This window comes from Pavona decussata, unplaced genomic scaffold (assembly GCF_977016875.1).
Source record: "Pavona decussata unplaced genomic scaffold, jaPavDecu1.1 SCAFFOLD_133, whole genome shotgun sequence".
Taxonomy (NCBI): domain Eukaryota; kingdom Metazoa; phylum Cnidaria; class Anthozoa; order Scleractinia; family Agariciidae; genus Pavona; species Pavona decussata.
This window is the reverse complement of record NW_028145546.1, coordinates 316485-337662: the sequence shown is the minus strand read 5'-3', so window position 1 is coordinate 337662 and position 21178 is coordinate 316485. Positions and strand designations below refer to the sequence as shown.

At 39.3% G+C, this 21178-nt stretch overlaps 3 protein-coding genes across 3 annotated transcripts; all 3 read right to left on the bottom strand.

Moving 5' to 3' along the window:
- Positions 1 to 1642: 1642 nt before the first annotated feature.
- Positions 1643 to 3797, bottom strand: LOC146468007 (uncharacterized). Its single transcript, XM_085124710.1, has one exon. The coding sequence runs from the start codon at positions 2858 to 2860 to the stop codon at positions 1880 to 1882; it is 981 nt and encodes a 326-aa protein (XP_084980836.1). The 5' UTR covers positions 2861 to 3797; the 3' UTR covers positions 1643 to 1879.
- A 1332-nt stretch (positions 3798 to 5129) lies between these two features.
- LOC146468006 (small ribosomal subunit protein eS17-like) lies at positions 5130 to 7612 on the bottom strand. The gene is made up of 5 exons (XM_085124711.1): positions 7552 to 7612; positions 6872 to 7023; positions 6338 to 6443; positions 5561 to 5626; positions 5130 to 5278 (listed from the first exon to the last, which is right to left on the bottom strand). The coding sequence occupies exons 1-5, from the start codon at positions 7552 to 7554 to the stop codon at positions 5183 to 5185; spliced, it is 423 nt and encodes a 140-aa protein (XP_084980837.1). The 5' UTR covers positions 7555 to 7612; the 3' UTR covers positions 5130 to 5182.
- Positions 7613 to 8728: 1116 nt separating this feature from the next.
- Positions 8729 to 19621, bottom strand: LOC146468005 (DDB1- and CUL4-associated factor 12-like). The gene is made up of 8 exons (XM_085124709.1): positions 18818 to 19621; positions 16438 to 16644; positions 15309 to 15366; positions 14299 to 14471; positions 13269 to 13331; positions 11879 to 12038; positions 11007 to 11155; positions 8729 to 10265 (listed from the first exon to the last, which is right to left on the bottom strand). The coding sequence occupies exons 1-8, from the start codon at positions 19019 to 19021 to the stop codon at positions 10104 to 10106; spliced, it is 1176 nt and encodes a 391-aa protein (XP_084980835.1). The 5' UTR covers positions 19022 to 19621; the 3' UTR covers positions 8729 to 10103.
- Between the last annotated feature and the right edge of the window lie 1557 nt (positions 19622 to 21178).

Sequence of the window (21178 nt, the reverse complement as noted above, 5' to 3'; positions counted from 1 at the left end):
TCTGGCGCTCAAACCGGTGTTGTGCCTGCCAGAGAGGTTCGACTAATATGCTGAACGTTCAGTATTTCGCCGTTCTTGGAGATTTGAGTACGTAACAGGCTATTATAGTTCGACCTTCGAGCCGACGCAGATGTTAGATGATGATGAGACTATACATTCGAACCTTCCCGTCCGACATCTCGCTTCAATGTCTGAGATAGTAGAAATTAGAACCTCGCTATGATCCACATTAACGCTGCCTTGTCAGTTGTACTACATTGATTTTGAAATGTAGGACCACATGAAATGTATCAAAACAAGTTAGAGTTTGTTTTACAGACTGCATGCTCTCTCTCTCTCTTGAGCAGAGGTTACTTCGCCTTAGAAGCGGCAAAAGAGAGAAAAAAAGAAAGAAAAAAAGAAACGGAGAAAACTTAACGTCAAACTTTATTGTCAAATTAATAGATTTCTTTAACCCATAAAAGAGCGATTTCTTGTACTTTATAATTATGTATTGAACTTCAGTTTTACTTTTTTCATTCTTCAAAAATATATATTTTGCTGGCTTAAAAATAAACTTCACTATATAATCTTTGGCTTACAATTCTTGCGATTAATATGCGTATAGGTATATTACGATTACTTTTTATCAGTTTGTTTCATAGATTTCACGTTTTCTTAGTCTCGCGCCTTGAGACTAAGACAAAAAAAATGGTTTCATATACTTTATATAATTATATATTGAATTGCTCTCATCAACCACATATAATAATTATCTTCCAAAATATATATTTTCCTGTCTGAATTGAATTAAACTTCACGATGTAATCCTTTCCCCAGATAATTTCTGCTAGAGATAAATTTGATTTTAATTTTTTCGTAGGAATATAGTTATATTTTGCTTATCTTATTTCTCTAGTGTTTTCTCAATATAATTCCGCGATTCCGTAATAAAACAGACCCCAGTAAAGCATGGCTCAACCAATTGATATACTACTATTTTCCTATAAGAACGTCTTATTTTAGGCCTAAGGCTGAACGTTCTTCTACTTTTTCTGTTTTTCTATGAGCCTGAGTAGACTATTTAACGGAAATGATAATAACAAGTTTGTTCAAAGAGGACCCACCTTGTCTGGGGTAGGGAGGTTATCAAAGGCATCACCTATCTCATGAACATTACCGACAAAATTTTACTGGCGTTAAAATTTGAGTTGACACAGAAATATTCAGCTAGCAAGAGACAGCACTGCTAGATAAACAAGAAAAGTGAGGTTTGAATCTCACTGTCATTTGTTACTGCTGGATAGAGGGGTGGCTATGAAATAAAGACACCATCTTTTGAGGTTGAGGAAGAGGGTGCAGGCAGAGGCCGCCATCTGTTTTTTGTGGTTTGGTGGGTCCTGTTCCAGTATAGTAGTTCTGACCACTTGCCTAATACATCAATGCGTACGTGACTATAATTTCAAATAGTTCAGGATGAAAAAAAAAGAATAAATAAAAAATAAAATAATAATAATAATAATAATAATAATAATAATAATAATAATAATAATAACAACAACAACAACAACAACAACAACAACAACAACAACAATAACAATTATACAAAAGAAGTCAGAAACTGAGATGTTCTAAATGAACCACACCAATAACAACTGAAATTGGGTTATTGGACTTTAGGGACCAAAGTTTTGCCTTTTTTTTACCCGTATTTATTATTACTTGTTTTAAAAAACCCGAAATGGTCAAATAAAGGCCTTGATTACTGACTCTCAGCCTGTAGCCTCAACGTTCCGTTAAAGGTTCTTATAAAAAAAAATTACAAATTAAAATAAAAAAAAAATAAATAAAAAAAATAAACAAGACCGGGAGAGAGAGAGCCCGTGTACTTCTCTGATTGTCATACCTTGGCAGTCTTACTAACCGCTCTTTCGTTGAGTGGTGATCCGTCGTAAATAGTAAAATTAATCAGCTTCAAGCCCATGACAACAGGTTCAACCGGAAGGTCCCGCCAAGCGTGTCTCACTTTACGCGGATAATAAAGATTGTTCAACACCTTTTTGAAAGGTTCCCGTTCACGAAGCTTTGTTAAGTAAGCGTTTTTCCAGATCGGTGTGGATTCCAGGTTTGAAGCAATGTGACTAGTTGTCGTAGAGATATCTTTATCGCGTTCGTCGTCCTGACTGATCTTTCTTTCACGGGTTGATGGCGTGAGCGGTGACCTCACGCGAGGATGAAAATCCCCCGAGGGAGTCCTACTGAGGCTTCGAATGTAGCTCATTCGACTGGAAAAACCACTGTCATGTGCAGACGGAGGCATTGAGCTACGTTTCCTTGAAGAAGAAGACTTGAAAATAAACTCATCATCTTCCGTTCCATCAAGAATCTCCTCTTCGCTCTCACTATCCTCAATCCTCTTTTCACGCGACGCAATTATCACGCTATGAAATGGATCGCCTTTGAGCATTTCGCTCGCATAGCTTTCTCGATTCTCCTTAACCGCATCGGACCGTTCTACAAGTTTCCAACAATCCTTGCACAAATTTGGACCAAGCAACTCGCAGAAATGTCTACAAGTAGAGTTGCTTTGATCGCGTTCTCTTCGCTCGCATAGAATTTTTCTCCGTGTGCTCACGCGTCCGCTAGGAACGCGACTAAAAATCTTCTTAGTGTTTTTCAGAAAGCTTGGTTCGATCTTAGGAAATTTTTCAGACGATTGTATCTCGCGCTGAAAGCGAGGATGGTGAAACATCCACTCAGGGTCCACCACCGGCTCCTTTAAAGTTATGACGCGGAATTCAGTGACTGTCTTGGGAAAATGAACACCTTGAAATTGAAACTGTCTCGAATACTCGACGCGAGGTCTCCGCAAAGTTACCATTATTCCTCTTGTATGTTTCTCTGTAAGGCGATCTATTTTTCTGTCACTTCCTCAAACCTGAGAGCCCCTGCTTCATCCCGAGTTGGCAGCAAATATACTCCAACACTGGCTCTCTGCGACCTTCTTGTTCTCCGCTCAATTTAAGAAGACACAACAAAAGCAACGCATGGCAACAATCATGTGTTTGACACGGGAATTTCTGACCCGTGAACTAAGTTTTATATTACAAAGAAACCAAGCAAGCGGAACGGGTAGCTGTATTTGTTCTTCTTGAGTGACAAGCTAAACAAACAGGACAAAGGTGAACCGGCGATGCTTGCAGGGCACTGAAGTTTGTGTAAACGTGACTACTGTGGTATGTCTGAGCGTGTTTTACTATGCATACTGCAAATATTTTCTGCCCCTACAAAGCTTTGTTCGAAAATTTTTATACATTCCATACTCAATTTGCTCGATAGATAGTTTGACGATAGTTTTTATAATTTTTTTTGTTTTGCGTGATCGACGAAATCTCAGGAACACGCGCCAACAGGAATCGGTCGTATCCAGGCAACCAGATGTTTTGCTATGTACCAGTTAGTGATCCAGATTGTGGACACTGGGAACCCCCTTTTTACAAAGAAGACCTAAAATTTTCGTCTCCTGAAAGCTCCCCCTTCCTTTCCCCTGCCAGACTATACGAGTCTCTGTTCAGTTTTACTCAACTGAACATCATGTTCTCTTGTCAACAGTTATAGAGAGAAATAAGGACCACTTGTAGCTTCCTGTTCGAGAGGTCACAACTAATTCCCTCCATAATAGTCCGTGAATTACCACAATTTAAACCGTATGGTAAGAAGGGTATGCTAGCATATAAATAAAATGAATTCCAGAGGGGAGAGGGAGGGGAGGGAGTGGGGTCTCAAAAGCCAAAGTTTGTAAAGCAGAGAACGAAGCCAAGCTGCAGTTCGGGGTGGAGGGCTTTTTTGGATGTTTCCTAGAACAACGCAATGGGAGAGGGAAGAATTTGAAGCAGTCTGTTTTCTGTGTCAGATAGGGTAGAAAGAGAGGAAGATACACTGACTTAAAAGCCTGTTCAGGATAGAAACACGTCAGGGTATAGGGGGAAGCAAGGAGTGTTTGGTCACCTGACTGAGCTCCACTAAACATGTGCTCAGGCCTGTGCTATTTTGTAAGGGATCTGTGACGCACCATGTTGTGAACTAGATAGTGAACAGGCTCCCAAGTGGGGTATAAGGCGATTTATGCCATTTGGGAGCCTGTTCATAGGGTAAATGAAATCCAGTCTGTATGTCTAAACAGAGCTGACTTGGTAAACTGGCACTCCTCCCATACAAAACCCTGCAACTGAATTTTCAAATTGCAATATTTCCATCTTTTGAAGGGTTAAAATAAATGCTTAGTACTGTAGTGCCTCAAAACATGATGTTCTCTCAAGCTAGCTCTTCTTGTGATACCCTCGGACTCAGACAGGCATTCCCGGCTAAGGGCCTTTTCACATGGGTGAACTCACCTCAGTGTCTGGGTTTTTGTCTCTTGGTGTTTACACGCTCCCAGGATGAAATTTGTTCATCCTGGGATGATTTCAACCCGGTCTTCAGCACCGGGATGAAAAATCCATGTAAAAAAACACCTGACTCTTTTCCGTCCTGGGCTGAGATGACATTTCTCTGAGCCTCCCTGTGTACGACCAGTGGTGAATGATTATACTGTGCATATTCAGTTTACAGCAAGGATGGCCATTTTACTGCCATGAGTGCCGCGAGTAAATTAATTTAATTAAATGCGTCCGCCACGCAGCTGTTCTCTCAGGATTCTTCCATCTTTGACGTTTTCTACACAATAATTGCAACCTTACATGTCTTTGTTGCTTTAATGTGGCATTTGTTTCTATCACTAGGCTAAGAAGAAAAGCTGCTTGATGTTTATGTTGTAAACATGTATATAATCTTCCCAGGATGAAACTGTTTTCTTTTCATCCTGGGATGAAATCAACCATGTAAACGAAACCATATTTCATCCTGGGATGAAACTAGTGAGAGATTTTATCTAAAGAGGGTAACACGTGACAGCTTACACCGATAACCCTGTGGCCCTCACCCTGGGTCTCATGTAAACACAGCCCAAGTTATCAGTTTTCTGCTTTGTGGTTGGATAGTATCTAGAGCCTTGACCAAACATCCATGAATGCATGATTAAAACCTCTCAAACCTTGGCTACATTTATAACCCTCACAAAATTTCTCAATATCAACCATGGCACAAACAAACTATTTGTACAAGTTTAATTAATATTTTGCAGACAGCAAACAAAAGTGGTCCTTTAAGATCGCATTGGGGCACCACCTCCACCAGGGCGGAAACTCTGAGTAGCGTTGATTGGCTGAGTTACTTGGAGGTTAGAAATGTTGCCAAAGTCCTGAAGAAAAGAAAGTAACTTTTTAGAAAGAGAAAAGGAAGGCATTCTGATATCAATTTTTGTCTATAATTCCTGCATTCAGCAAGCTAAATAATTATGATGGAACTTAAAGTGTAACTAAGAAACCATGAATACTACAATAAATAATTTATTATTACTCCTAGAATGTTAATATTATTTGTAACGGGCATTTCTTGAATGGGTGGCCAGCCATTTAATATTTTATTCATACTTTAAGATGTTTATGCATTCCTTGTAGAAATAAGCATCAGCCTTACTTACCAAGACTTTCAACATTTCTTTGGTGTCAGGGTCAACTTCAATGATGTCCTGCTCAATGGCAGATACCTAATAAAAAAGGAAGAAATCAGTAAAGAAATTTTTACATTATTTGTAATTTTATATGCACAAAGCATCAAAATTTTATCGTTAAGCCCAATGATAGTTAAAACTTGTGTACTAGTTTGACCACCATCATGTCCTATCATGGACTATCATTCACTTTGAGCATGCTCAAATTCTTCATGATAGTTGATGATAGTTTATCTGTTTGACCACACGCATGATAGTCGACTCAATGATAGTTTTTCGGTCAGCTGTTTTCTCTACCATTGCTCTCCAGATACATTTTCTCTTAGTGCTTCCAACAACTGAAGGAAAACAAAGTAGGCTGCCCTAACTCCCCTCTTTTTCCCACCCCCATCTTTGTGCAGCAAAAAATTCATCATAGGTAGTTTTGAAACGCCATGTTTGCGATGTTCACACTTGGCAGGTGCCTGACACCAGAGGTTCACAATAAACTATTGTCATCTATCACAAGTTCCTTGAGCCATTTGACCACCTGCGTGATAGTTGATAAAAGTTGATTATAGTTTTGACTATCATGTGCCTTTGACCAGGGCTTTAGACAGTTTGCACAAAATGTTCACAATTTTATGACATGAAATGCTGCGATGACAGCATTTCAGCAGATGTTTAATCAAGTTCCCGGCTGTTAAACCTACATTGCCGACTAGTAATTAAAGGAGGTTATCAGCAATACCGCTTTCAAGTTCTCACCTCTGGCACATAGTTGTCCCTTCGTTCACGTTCCTCCTCCTGCAGCTTGATTGAGATTCCACGCACAGGACCTTTCTGGATACGCTTCATAAGATGGGTGACAAACCTGTTCAAGAGAGAAATTAAGAAAAGTGATCAAACCTTCTCCTTATGACCAGTACATTTTTACATTTTCTATGACAATGATAAACATTTGAGACAAATGCCTCTATTGCAAACCAGAATGATGCAGTGCTGTGTAAAATGTCTTTGCACTGACCACTATAACAAATTATATGTCACAGCTGGGGAAATAGACAATGGAGCAGCCACTAAAAACATTGACATTCAAATCCTAGCAGTATGCAGGATGTTTGTCACATGAACCTAGTTTAATGGCCTAGCTGCCATCTGATCTAGTAATTGGAAGGTCACAGGTTCAAATCCTGTTGGGAGAACTCATATTTCATTTTTCAAGTATGCTTGAAAAGAAATAACTATTTCATACCGTAATGTAACCACCCACTCTCCAAACAAATAAAAAAAATGTCTTACCCAGCAATTTTGTTCTTCAATTTTTTGCTTGGGATGATGGCAATATCATCACAAACCCGCTTGTTTGTGTGGAAGTCAAGAGTCAGACGTGGATAATATTTCTCAATTATGACCCTGGAGGCCTTCTTCACCGTCTTGGTTCTAACACGACCCTGCAAGAATTTAATAGGAAAGGAAACAGTTAACAAAAAGTTAACAAGACATAGTTGTTTCACCAAGACACAAGGTCAAGCAAGCTCTTGACTGCTTTCTGAGAAGTTGAAATTGTTTAAGGAAAGAGGCAACTTTAACTATAATTTATTATCGAGAACACAACGAATACAGATAAGTTCTAACGCTCGTTTGTGCCAGTGATGCACCGAACGAAATCGTGATGTAAACAATCACATACCACGGATAAAGCTTAAATCTTATCATCGGGAGCCTTGAACTTCTCAGCATTTTTTAAATCGATTTCACACATACGAAACCAGGCTTTGTCAAAAAGAAATATGTCGACTGTAACTACATGGGTATAAAGCAACTGCAAATTGTTTAGCCTTCGTTCTGAACATCTTATTTAAATAGTATCCAGTAGAAAAGACGGATAATCCATCTTCACAAATGCAGTTTGTAAACATCGAAAGAAGCAAATTTAACTACGATGTCACCGGATTGTTATCATAAATCGAAGTACCCACCATCTTGAATCGAGGAGAAAGAGAGAGGAAGATCCCATGATCCTCTGGGAGTTTCAACCATCAGCAAACCCGCTGTCCACCTTTTATAAAATTTGCGGGCACTTACTTCAGATGCAGATATGATGCCGCCAAATGGCTCAAAATAACATTCTTTACCAGACTAGTACTAGTTGCTACAGTTTGTGTTGATTTGCGAGTCACCCTCGTGACCTCGAGATATTGAGCGTGGATACACGCCAATGCTCGTCCCCTTATTTTCTCTTGTCACTGGTCACATAGAGTTGTGCTTGTGAGCAAACTTCTCTTTCAAGAATTCAAGCGCCACCCTCGGGCCAACAGTGAAGAACACTACCCAAGGGAGCTGTTTGACTCTGGTGAAACCCAAACAATGAGACGGTGAATCGGCCTCAGGGTCACAAAAGACCGTTTAATGTACCTGATCAAATTTTAACCCACTAGCAGGGGGCCAGGGAGTGGGCATTGAAGCAATCATCTAACCGTACATAATGGGAACTTTTGATTGTTTATAACAAACTTTTAAGGACATTTCTCTTCGGCTTTTGACCATCCACAGGAAGCCATTAAAAATATCTCAGCTTCTCTTCCCCTGCAGCTCAACGCTGATAGGTGAAATTGAATTTGATAACTTTATTGGTAAATTAATCAGATCTAATCAGTACAGGTGCGAGAAGGACTCGAGTAGCAATGGTTGGAGGCCAGATTGGGAATGTTTTAGAACTGAAGATAATTTCGACCTTCTGGGCGTTATTTCCTTCGACACTGAGTTCACTACCTGTAGTTGCCTGATAATGGGCTCCTTATTTAGGCTGACCCTGCTGATTTAAATCCCTAGTAGGGGGGGACAAATAGTCAGTTTCAGAAACTACGCATCTCGCAAAGTTTTAGCCAGGGCATTGATTTCTATTGACAAGCAAAGAGGGCCTCGGGCTCTCGAAATTATTAAGTCACCCCTGCTGGTGTTTTCACTTGGGCATTTCTGGAAAGGTGGAGAGGAGTGTACGAAAGAATGAATGTGAATCGTATACAAGGTAAAGAAAAATCACTGCTTTGATCTACCTCGAATCCGTGATCTCTGGGATACCAGGAAGACCCTCTACCGGCTAAGAGATAGATTTGAATTTCTCTCTCAAACATTTAACCGCTCCGTCACAAAACCTTATTCGAAATACTCATTTTATTGTACAAACATTGTTGCTATGGTATTGTCAGTAATTATATTATTTAATACTGCATATAATACACATTTATACAATAAATTGTACTCGTTTAATCTTTAGTACACCTTCCTATGGAAGCACAACTCGCTTTTTCATTTTTATACCGTCCATAGCGAAGAAGTGACGAGACAAAATTGCAAATCACGTTTTTCTATTGTCCATCAACAAGAGAAACATTTGTTCCTGTGCGATGTAGGAGATAAGTCTTCCCCTGTTAGCTCTACTGATATAAAACATATTTTACAATAACTGACAAAATTCCGGCGAGCTGATTGGCTTGTAGCTATTGTCTGTAAGTGTGCAGACAATAAAATGACGTCACATGTAAAATAAGGAAACATTTGCAAGAAAAGTAACTGACAACCACATTCTCGCTAACGAGGCTCACCAGTCAGAGTATTTTCCCGCGCTTGGAACCGGCTGCATGATTTTGCCTCGGATTCTAATTGGTTACTTGCTCTCTGTTTCTCCTATGATTGGCTAAATGTACTCACACGATCTTTGGTTATACACAATTCGTTTGAGCCTCGCTAAACCTCGCTAAGCCTCGCGATATTAGGAATACTGGACTGAGTCTACAAAAGTTTCACGTCATCTCGTCACGGTAAAGGTCAGTTGCATTACTCAAAACCTCTTACAAAAATAACCCAAAACTGAAAATCTCAACAGAAAATCGTGGAAAGGCTTCAATTTTGTCCGGTAAAATTCACCGTCAAAATATTAGCGGCAACGCGACAACACCAAGCAAAACGCCGGTGAAGAAAGAAATTCAGTTCAATCTTAGAGTTTTAACTCTAATTCGTTCAATTTGTCTAATGTGCAGGCGCTGAATTCCAACGTACGGTGAATAAGTTCAAGTACAAACACATTCAATTTGGTCATTTCACGTTGGACTGGATTGCATAGGTAGCGCAAAGATGCGATTTACTCAAATGTCTACCAAATAGGCAGAGATACGGAGCCGCTGTTTTGTTTATGAAAACTTTCGTTTGTGGCGTTCTTGTTGCTGTCGTGGTCGTACAGTTGCCTAAAGATCCAAAATTCTTTTGCACCGTTAACTACCAAAGTGATTACATTAAATAGTACCTATTACCCGCTCCGTCGAAGGAGAAGTAAATGAATGATATAGCAGACGGAGACGATTGCGTTGGTACACATTTGACCGCAGATTTACGGCATTTCCCATATGAAATTTTAGTTTTTTGCTTCCTTGTCTATTTCAATAGTATTTTTCCTTGGGTTTAAATAGAGTGCAATTTGAGGAAGCAGCAACTTCAAAGTGACTTCTCTCGCCAGGGATACAAGAGCTTCAGTTTATTCCCAGAGGCCGGCGTAATTGCCATAAAGGACAAGAGAGAGTGGCCCTCCAGCCGCGAAGAGCTTGGTACCAGTTGGGTCGTAACAGTGTGTATAGATAGCATTGCTGCAGCACGCTTGAGTATGATCCAACAAGAAATCGAACTGGCCCAGGTCTCGCTAAAACAGAAAAACAAGTTTGGTGTCAAATACGATATCTATTTTTACAGGTTCATGGCAACATCTATCAAAGAACACATAGTTAAGGTTATTTCAAGTCTCACATGCCCGACGTGCGCTACTGACGCCTTTACCCGGAGAGGCCTCATTGACCACCTCCGGACACATATAACCATCCATGATAAACTTAGAGAATGTAGTGGACGAACAACAAGCATTAACTGAATAACACAAACACTGATAACCGGGTTATCTCGTAACGTGGGACTGTTTTTTATGCAATTTATACAAATTTTGTGATTATGCGTCATTACTTGGGCGAGAGCCAAAAGTACTAAAACCGGGTTTGTCAACGACGTCGCAAATCGGCATTCTTGCGCAATCCTGCGACGTAATCCCAGTATGCTTTGCTAGCTCGCGAGGCTATCACAGTGCAAGGTGGTCAGTGTCTTCCCGTTATGACTCTGTATAATCAAATCAAAGTACCTGAAACATTTTAATCTCCAACAGAAATCTAGATACCCAGTCCCAGATTCGCCCGATTAAACGCACAGCAGGCGTCTTATTTTATTTGAGTACTAAGCAGCAAAAAAAAAGACGCATTGTCAACCTGCCACCATTCTTGCTGCAAAAATTGTGCTACAATGTATACAGTGCATAAAGCCTGCATCCAAACTCCCTAAGGATACCTAACTTGCAGGCTAAAGTTTATAGTCTTCTTCCAACTTAGGCAATCCTTACCAGCCATCCTTTTCCCGATCTGTAGCAGACCATTTCACCGGTGTTCCTGTGTTCCAAGAATTTACGAGTTTTCATATCAAAGAAGAAGAGGGAACCCAAGCCTGTGCCAACAGTCAACATCAGGTCTCGGAAACTCAGTGAACGCACACCTGTTAAGATATTTCAGAACTTTAAAGTTTACAGATTGACGCTTGCGCTCTATCTTTGCCTAGACACTTTTGTGAATGTGTCATGAAACTCGAGCCTCACCCTATGAGACACTTGGAGCAATAAGGATTGATGATGATGATGATTACGATCATGATCATGATGACGTGATTCACACCTTACTCTCTTACTTCACTTTCCTTTTCTTGATAGTTAAGAGGATGAGCTTTGCAAAGCAAAGGTGCAAAGCATGCTCTTATGAGAAAACCAGCTGATGAAAGAAACTGGGGAATGAGGATAGTTCTCTTCTTGTTGATAGTTTTGCTCCTTCACTAGGTTATGTGTTTCGCATCTCACCCTCTCAAGCTATGGGTGGGGAGGAGGGGGGTGGGTATGGGGCTCCTCAAAAAAATCCAGGACACCAAAATCGACTCAGTACTATTCAGTAATGCTAATTAGTTCTTTGTCTGAATCCTGAAGAAACTGTAAACCTCCTATCAACGGTCAAGTCTTCATAACCAAGAGAAAGATGAAGAGATCTCGTTAGGGCCCTCTGCAACAATGGATGTGGATTTCTTTGGCCCTGATGATGATGATGATGATGATGATGATGATGATGATGATGATGACATTCAGATGATGATAACAATAGTTTTGATGGTCTAATTTCAAGTCTGTGGCACTGATAGTTGTTTTCTTGCACCCTTAAACAAACATGCACTCACCTGCCCCAGGATCACTTGAGTTGATATAACCCACAGGCTTACCACATCTCACATCATAAAATGAAATATGTGACTGTGATCCAACAGCAAACAACATGCTGTCACTTTCCTGGGCCAGACAAACTGTTTCTTCTGGATATTTCAGCGTCAGGGTGCTTTTCTAAACAAGAAAAACATGTCAGTGAGGTTCCCCAATTAACTAGTTTACTTTTTATAACTGTCAAAATTCCTATGCACTGACTGGCTAGTAGCTATTGTCTGTAAGAGTACAGACAATAGACATTACCTCATGTGTAACGCGCACGCTTTCTCAACGGAAAATAAGTCACTTCCGCTCCTACGTTTTCCATGTCATTGTAAAAAACAAATCAACGGCAGTTTTCTATGGTCTATACTCTTAGACCATAAAATGTTGCCATAAAATGTTCGAAACTTTTGAACATTTTATGGCATCACTTAAGAGTATAGACCAAGAGTATACACTATAGAAAACTGCCGTTGATTTGTTAAACGGAATAATTTTGCAATCACTAAAGAGGATGGGGAAACGTGTTCTACAAAACACAACACAGCCAAATATGAGGTATTGGATTTTTTGCCTATATTTACTTGAAAAAAAAAAATGCCATAAGGTGTTGATTGAGATCTAAGTTCATCAAAAGACCTAAATTAAAAAAGAAAACATAAAAAGGCCATACTAGCCTCCCAGGCAAGTACAGCTGTCCATTATTTACACCAAAATTATTGTTGGCATAACCCCTCCCTCCCCAAGGACATTTCTTTCTCTTTTGATTGTTCAACAGGAGATGTCAACTTTTTGGGTGGGAGGAAGAGGGTAGAGGAAGGATGGATGGATGAAATATGTTAGATGTGCCCTCCCAAATGGTAGTTGATTTGTTCCATGATTATTTGATTATTGTATTTTATTGTTTCTAAGGTCCTTCTGGTATTAGCAAAAGCTTTTCAGGAGTGACTGTGTAATAAACTACAGTGTACATGTAAGAACAATGAACTTGAATGTCAAAACTATTTTCTCAATAGGCACAAAAATAAATTAAATTGACAAAGAAAAGGTATCTTCAGTGACTGGTTTTTAACATTTCCCAACTGACAACCACTGAGGTCATGCCAAGTCACAAAATCAGGGTATTCTACATGCCTTTCCTTTACAAACAAAGTGAGTATTCCCCTTTTTTTAGTATTTAGGAAATGATTAAACACATCATCTGACTGCAATGAAGGTTTAATAAAAATCTTTGTTGCAAAACATTTTCATGTGAATGTCCTCTCTTAAAATAACATTATTATTACACTACTCAATACAGTCTAAAGACTAGTTACATCAGACAAAGTAACAAACTAAATTAAGCAAGTACAAGTCTTATTTTACCGCTTGACATGTGTTCATATCCCAGAGATGTACATATCCAAGTGCAGATAATGAAACAAGTGTCTGAAAATGAAAGATAAAAAAGGTGAAAAAAAGGTACAGCTAACTTACTGAAAAAGAGAGAAAGTAGACCTGTAGAATCAAGATTGATGTCCACAGAATGCAACAAAAAATGAAAATTGTTGGAGAAGGCAGAAGTTTAAGACAGGCAATCTGTCTCAAACTTCTGCCTTCTCAAACAATGAAGCCACAAATAGCAGTACAGTACTGTCCAAGAGGTTGACATTATATTACTATGCATGAATTCTGCGCATCTACAAGATGGCCTGAATAACTTGGATTTGTCAAGGACGATGCCTACTGATACCAAGATATTTTCCACAGTTTATGACCACACAGGATAAGCAGATCTTATCAAAAGCTGTTGGAATCTAAAAAGAAAATTGGAGGGAACCAATAATTGAGATAATAAATTGAGCTTAAATTTGTACAGAAAATACTGTGTATTACTCTACAATTTAAAGTTTTTTTAGTATTGTTCCTTAATAATCTCTAAAAATGCATGGTTTTCTTTTTGGATTTCAATAGCACTAGCTAAGGTCTACTTTTCTTGCATAGTAATAAACTCCACAAAATATCTCTCTCTCTTAGGACGGATGATTAGGACCCACAATTTAAACATATTTGAGATTCTTGTAAAACCAGAAGGGACAAAACACCACATTACTGGAGTTACTGCTCAGGGGAGCAGGGATGGAGCAGTGGTGAGAGCACTCACCTCCCACCAATGTGTCCTGGATTTGATTTCAGTACTCAGCATCACTGTATATGTGACTTGAGTTTGTTGTTGGTTCTCGTCCTTGCTCCAAGAGGTTTTTCTCCGGGTACTCCAGTTTTCCCCTCACCTCAAAAAACCAACATCCCCAAATTCCAATTCAATCCAGAATCAGAGCGCCACAGGCTTGTCAGTCGTAACAGACTGTTTAGTGTCATCCTTGCTAATTTATTCATTTTATTTATTTAATGTTACCTGAGAGTTTCTCTCATACACCAGGTCCCTTATCTTCTCCTTTCCTTTCTCCTGGTCTAGTGTACTGTAAAGTCTGTTGGCAGGTGTTTTAATACACAGGTTCAATTCATTGTCCTCTGACATTCTGGCTGGATCCTGAACGCACCATAACGAAATACTACCATCTCTTGAACCTACAGAAACAAGACACATGATTACTGTTCTTTTGTAACCTGTATAATAATAATAATTATTATATATTATTGCACTTATGTTAAAGCAACTTAGCCCATTCAAACCTGACTATTTTCAGGCTTTCTTTTTGCAACTGATTTATGGCATACACTGGAAATAACTTGGATAGACTTATCCTTAATCTGCACATTTCCTTTATTTCAGTTCCAGTATCAAACTGCCTAACTCAAATAAATGGCCCTTGGCAAAAGGACCCTTCTTTAAACACACTGTGAAGGAAAATGCTTGCAGGCTTGTTTCAATCAACTAATTAATTATCCCATGACCTGAACAACCCTCTTATCACTTTCATAGAAAAACATTATTATTAAACTACTGAGAAAAAACTTTGAATGGGAAACATTTCGCCTTTTAACATGGTACACAGTTGGTCTGTTCTAAGTCATAACCTAAAGGCAAATATGATCCCATCCAAACCATCCTATTTAGTCATACATTATTATTACATGAAGATAATTTCCCTGGTTAACAGAGGCAAAAAGCGCTACAGGGATGGCACAATGGTGAGAGCACTTGCCTCCCACCAATATGGGCTGGGTTCGATTCCTGGACTCGACGTCATATGTGGGTTGAGTTTGTTGTTGGTCCTCGTCCTTGCTCTGAGGGTTTTTCTTCGGGTTCTCCGGTTTTTCTCCCTCCACAAAAACCAACATTTTCGATTCCAATTCGATCTGGAATCTGAGGGCCACAGGTTTGTCAGTCATCAGACTGTTAAGTGTCACCCTTGTTAAACAAAGTTTATTTATTTATTTTATTTATTTATATTTCATATGTACCAGTGGCTAAGTGAAAATCATCAATCCATTCCACAGCAAATATCCAATCGGTATGACCCTGGAATGAGTCAAAACAAAACAGAATAAATAATATTGATACGTATCATTGCGAGCATTCAGTTTAAGTATGTGTACTTCAGTGGTAATCTTGTAATCTGAGCCTGTCTGTAGAAGGAAAACAATATCAGCAATTATAAGCAACCTATTAATTTTTGTGTATTCTTATTGGACAAAACATGCCACATGGTACACAATCAGACGACAGCTCTCAGACGATAACAGTTGATCAATTTTTTTATGAGAAAACAAAGAAAGAACGTCAAAGTTTTACGTCTTAGTTGCTGTAATCCAATCACAGTTTAATAAAATGTAGTAAACTAGATAAAAAAGCTTGCATTATTTGGCTGCAATCACATGATGGCCATCGATTGTTGTTTTGGCATTTCCACAGCAAAGTACAGTACATGCATTTATTAATATACAACTTGTTGGCTAACTGTAATGTAATGTCCAATGTGTGCATGTGAAATAATAATTACAGTTTTAAAAACTTATCAACAATAGATGAGCTTGGGAGCTGGTGCCTAAAAGGTTGGTAGAGCCAGGCAGCAATCAGGCACAGGGAAGGAGGTATCCATGGCAACACTGCAAGCGGCCACCAACAAAGGTACCGTCACACTGAACCCAGTCAGTGGGATACTTACTAAACCCAATACTTGCCAAAGGGAGGGCGGAGAGGGAAAAAAGGCTTGAAAATAAAGTAAGCAAAATGACCTTTCTCACAGGCCAAAAAGCAAGCAAATGCATTTAGCAAACCACGAGGTGCCCCCAGCAGAGGGCTCAAAGGTCCTCCCTGAGCCGCAACGAGAGGCGACTGCTGACCCGCATTGTGTTGACCTTAACCTTACCTAAATTACATTAAGGCAATTATTATAAGTGCAACATTGCTTAAGTTAAATTGGCAAGGAGGCTTGAGATAAAACAAAAATCTTGACACCTCCGTACTCTCTCATGGCATGTTGTGTTCATATCCTTCTTGTGACTTTTCATTTACTAGAGGTTCCATCAGTACCACCATGCAGAAAGTATCAGTAGTCCTTTCAGAGTAGATATTTATAAACTGGCTTACCTCCCCAACACAGACAGGATCAAATGTAGGCAGTCTGTACACTGCCAAATGATTTGGATTCTGGCCACTTGTAGCTAACAGTTTTCTTTCACGACTTATTTTAATACTGTGTATTCCACAATTTGATTCAGGCATCTCACTGGATGGACTTCCCTCTAAAACTGGGAGGGAGATTTTCCAATCTGACATCATGTCCAGCACAAAAAGCTAGAGAGATAAAATGAATCAGTGTTGGTTAGTAATATTATAAACTCTTCCAGGTGGCTTGTATATCAGAGGATAATGCCCAAGACTAAAAAAATTTGCCAGAGAAATGAAAATTTAAATAATATATTGCAACTGCAGATGAAAGATTCGAAAATAGAAGAAAGATCCTCGCAGTTGGTACGCAACTTAAGCTGTTGTGAAAAGAAGCCTAAAAAAAATTCATGCTTGAACGGGATTCAACCCCATGACCTCTGTGATGCCTGTGCAGGCCTCTACCAACTGAGCTGTGAAGTCAACTGGCAACTGGTCATATTCTGAATAAGACCAGAATATGAGAATTCAGTTGCCTCCCAGTTGGCTTGATAACTCTATTGCAGAGGTCATGGGTCACAGAATAATCTATACTCTTACAATTGCTTCAGGAGTGCATGTTGGATATGAGATGATAGATAGCCAATGAGGCGTATAGCGCCGTCAGTTGGCTGTAATCATCTCATATCCAACAAGCATAAGTGGAATCACTGTTTTATTAAAAACAATCAACAAATGTTGCTAGATCTTACTGATTTTGCTTTGCAAGAACAACCAGAAGACAATTTAATGGTCGCTATTTCTTGGGCATGGTATAATGGCTCATATACCATGGCCGCTAAGCCAATCAAATCGCTGGAATTGCATGATACAATGATCCAGTTTTTAATAAATAGACCACAAAACGATGTCCTAAAATGTTCAGACCTCAATATGGAGGGTCCCCAATAGGTTTTTCGGGATCCGGGATTTGGCTTTTTTAAAGGTCGGGATTCAGGATTTTAACGGTAAAGAGCGACGATATTCGGGATTAGAATTAGGGACGGGAAGCGGGATTTGACGATTTTACGAAACGAGATGCGAGAAATGTAACTCTAAAGAATCAAGATCAGGGAAGTCCGGTGTCAAGAATGTAAAATGAAAATCTAGTTGTTACTGTCAGGATGCCTGAAATTCACCTAAGGAGAGAGATGAACTTTACAAACATACTGGTTAACATCTCGTTCTTTACAAATGGTTGAACAAACTCGTTCCCAGGGTCCTCTGAAGCTGTTAATAATTAATATTGTTAAAAACAGGAGCCCACCGCTGTTACCGTCCTGGACGAGAAAAGAAATATACGGGTCCTATGTCTTTACAGATAAAATTTCTTCAGTGCTCGCTGAGACCTTGCAGTTAACTTGAGCCGATAAACCTAAACAAATGCCACAGAGCTAGAGTGCACAACGGCATAAAGGAACTAATTCAAACGGCTCCGTATGATAAGAAAACCCCTATTCGGTAAATTTAAGTAGTTTCCTTCATGATCAAAATCAAAAGGTCAACAGAGAGATCTCACCACATTTTGATCAAAAAGGAAAATCTCTCAGAAATGTACCAAGGAAAGCACTTAATCTAGAAGTCTAAGACCAGTGGGAGTTGTGTTTGGCCTGTCACCTTTTCAAATATCTGTTGCAGTCCCACGTTGTGGTACGTGAGTAGCAATGCTCTACAGCCTTTGATGGCGATTATCCCTGACTGAAAAGTTTTCCAAGGATCGGCGTGATAAGAAAGGCAGCCCTCACCATTCAATTGAGAGGTAAAAAAAGGAAAAGAACAAGCTCTAAAAAGAAATTGTTAACTGAATTATAGACTGACGTGATACGCGGGAAACTTTGATAAAATGAACGATGTTGATGGAGAGAAATAGAAAAATAATCTTACAGCTAATTTCTCGGTGACCGAAGACCAGTGCAAAGATCAGTGCTCAGATTTGCAGTCAGGGAATTTACATCCGACTGAAAATGCCTTTTTTCGTCAAGGTAAGGGGCTTGAAAAAAATTATGACCTGACCGGGATTGGGCTTAAACAGTGGTCGGGATTACGGGATTGAGGGAAAATTTTGTCCGGGATGGCGGGATTGGAGAACCCTATTGGGTACCCTCAATATGGAACCATGACCTGCAGGTGAATGGTTTCACTGCCAAGTTTTAAACATTTTATGGCGTTGTTTTATTGTCTATAAGAGTATAGACCATAGGAAAGTGCTGTTGATTTGTTTTTTACTATTGTAAAAAAATAAACAATGTTTGAGGTTGTGTAGAAATCTTGCCAGTTGATTTCTGCAAAGAAAGTTTCGATACATTACATGTACATTTCTCACCTGGTTGGATTTTGTGCCACAAACCACCTTCTTTTCGTCCAGCCATTGTGAAGCAAATACCTTATCAGTTCTTCCCAAGCCTACTGCTCTTTCTTTAAACAACGAAGGTAAATGTCTTGAGGTAAGATCCTTTACAAGAGAATCTTCAAGCTGCAACGTCCTGTTTGTCGATTGTCGAGTGTTCACATGTTTGAACAAAGACATCCTACATGGAATTGAGCTAATAAAGTCAACTAGCGGTCGTTTCTAATGAATACACAACACTCAGCTTTGGATGAAAATTGTATAGACGGCTACTGTATATTGCAGATTCATTTTCCTTAGCCAGTACTACCGATCAAGACAGAAAAACAACCAACAAGACGAGGGAAAGTCGTGTACATATCGCCAAGTTCAACGTTCAGTTGGCTGTCAACGTAACTACCACCTTCCAATGTCCCACGTACAAAATCTAGACAACTGGTGACAAAAAATACTTTCTGCGCGATTCCACATATGGATCTCTATCAGCAGTTCTTGTTTCTGCTGGCAGTGTCCAAAGAATTTAAAACAGAACAGCCGGGAAGGAGTAGATCCTCATGAAACGATGTGAAAATTAAACACGTCAGACCGCTGGCGACAAAGAAAACGTTAATAAAATCGTCCTTGAAACAAAGGCAAACGAAAACGAAGGAAAGCAGAGAAAAATAGAAACGTTCCCTAAATGACTCTTGGGCTGATCAAATCGCCAAAAGCCAACTGTAAAGAAATTCAGAGCAGAAGTATCTAAGAACCAAAACACAAGTTCTCAAATTTGGTTGTATTTGTTCAACATGCGCAATGCACCGCGTGAGGAACTCCTCTGATTGGCTCCCTCCAATCTAGTTTCCGCTCCGCACGGACAAGGGTAACGAGGACACTGGGAACGAAATTGATTGGGACCAGATACAGAGGGAAATCCATCTGCTTTGTTTTCGCTTTTTGATGGTAGGGGTGGAGGGAGAGGGGCGATTATTAAAGTTTGAAAGTGATGATATTATATATGACCAGTTAAAAATTGGAGAAACTGTTGCGCTAGTTCGAGTTCAAGGCTTTTTAATGGCTGAATGAGATTATGTATTAAAAAAAACTTGAGAGACGAAACCGGGCTGATATGAACGTACAGCTAGTATTTTTTGTAAATAACATTGCCAATATTTCGGTTAGACAAAACTAATCTTCATCAGGGGCTACAGGAAAGCTAAGTGAAAATGGAAACACACTGTTACAATGTTTGAAACAAGGTAAGAGAAAATGATGATACATGATAGGTTAAAAACAACTAAACGAACAAAATATTAAAGCTACAGATACAGCATGTAGAGAGAAGGTATATAAATATGAACACGAAAAATATGTGAAAGATTTGCTTTCATCGCGTCTGTACATGCCGTTAGGTTCTAGTGTATTTTCCGTGTATCGTCCACACTTTTCATCATTAATATACAGGTAGATTATTCCTTTGGTCCTCAACTTTCGTCTTTTGTCACTATTCTTTCAATTCACCGTAATTCATGCCATTCCACAAGTTTCTTTGGACTAAGGTCCCGGTGAATTGTCAGTTGAGTAATTTTGTTCACATTCCAGTTGCGCATTGTAAATGTTCCAATGAAAACAATTACACTCTTCGTCGATCTTAACACCGGCACGGCGCATCACTTACAACTGAAATGTTTTTAACAAAACTACTCCTGAGCGTGCGTTTTGCTTTTCTGGTATAAAAATAATCGCTCCGTTTCACAGCAAAGATCGTTTTGTCATTTAAACTGAGATCCATGTCATTTCCACTTTTCCCTAAACAATTTATTTCTTCGGCTTTCGAAAAAGCAGTGTATCAATCTCCGTCGAACCGTGCGTTCTGCTTTTCTGGCATAAAAATTATCTCTCTGCTTCTCAGCAAAGAGCATTTTGTAAGTTTAAGGATCATGTAATTTTCCTTTTTCCCTAATTAGTTTATTTCTTCGGCCTTCGAAAAAGCAGTGAATCAACCTGAACCTCCGTAGAGAGCGTGCGTTTTTCTTTTCCGATTGAGAAACATGATCGCTCCGTTTCTCAGCAACGAAGAATTTTAATTTTCAGTCAAGAGATCATGCAATTTTCCCTTTTCCATGCTGAATCACTTTATTTCTTCGACTTTCAAAAAAGCCGAGTGGATCAACCCCGTCGAGCGTGCGTTTTGTTCTGGCAGTAAATGTAATCCCTCTGTTTCTCAGCAAAGACAGGAGCATTTTATCAGTTTACATAAAAGATCATGTAATTTTCCCTTTTCTCTCATTAGTTTATTTGAAAGGCTTTCGAGAAAGCGGTGGATCAAACGGCTGCGTAGAGAGTGCGTTTTGTTCT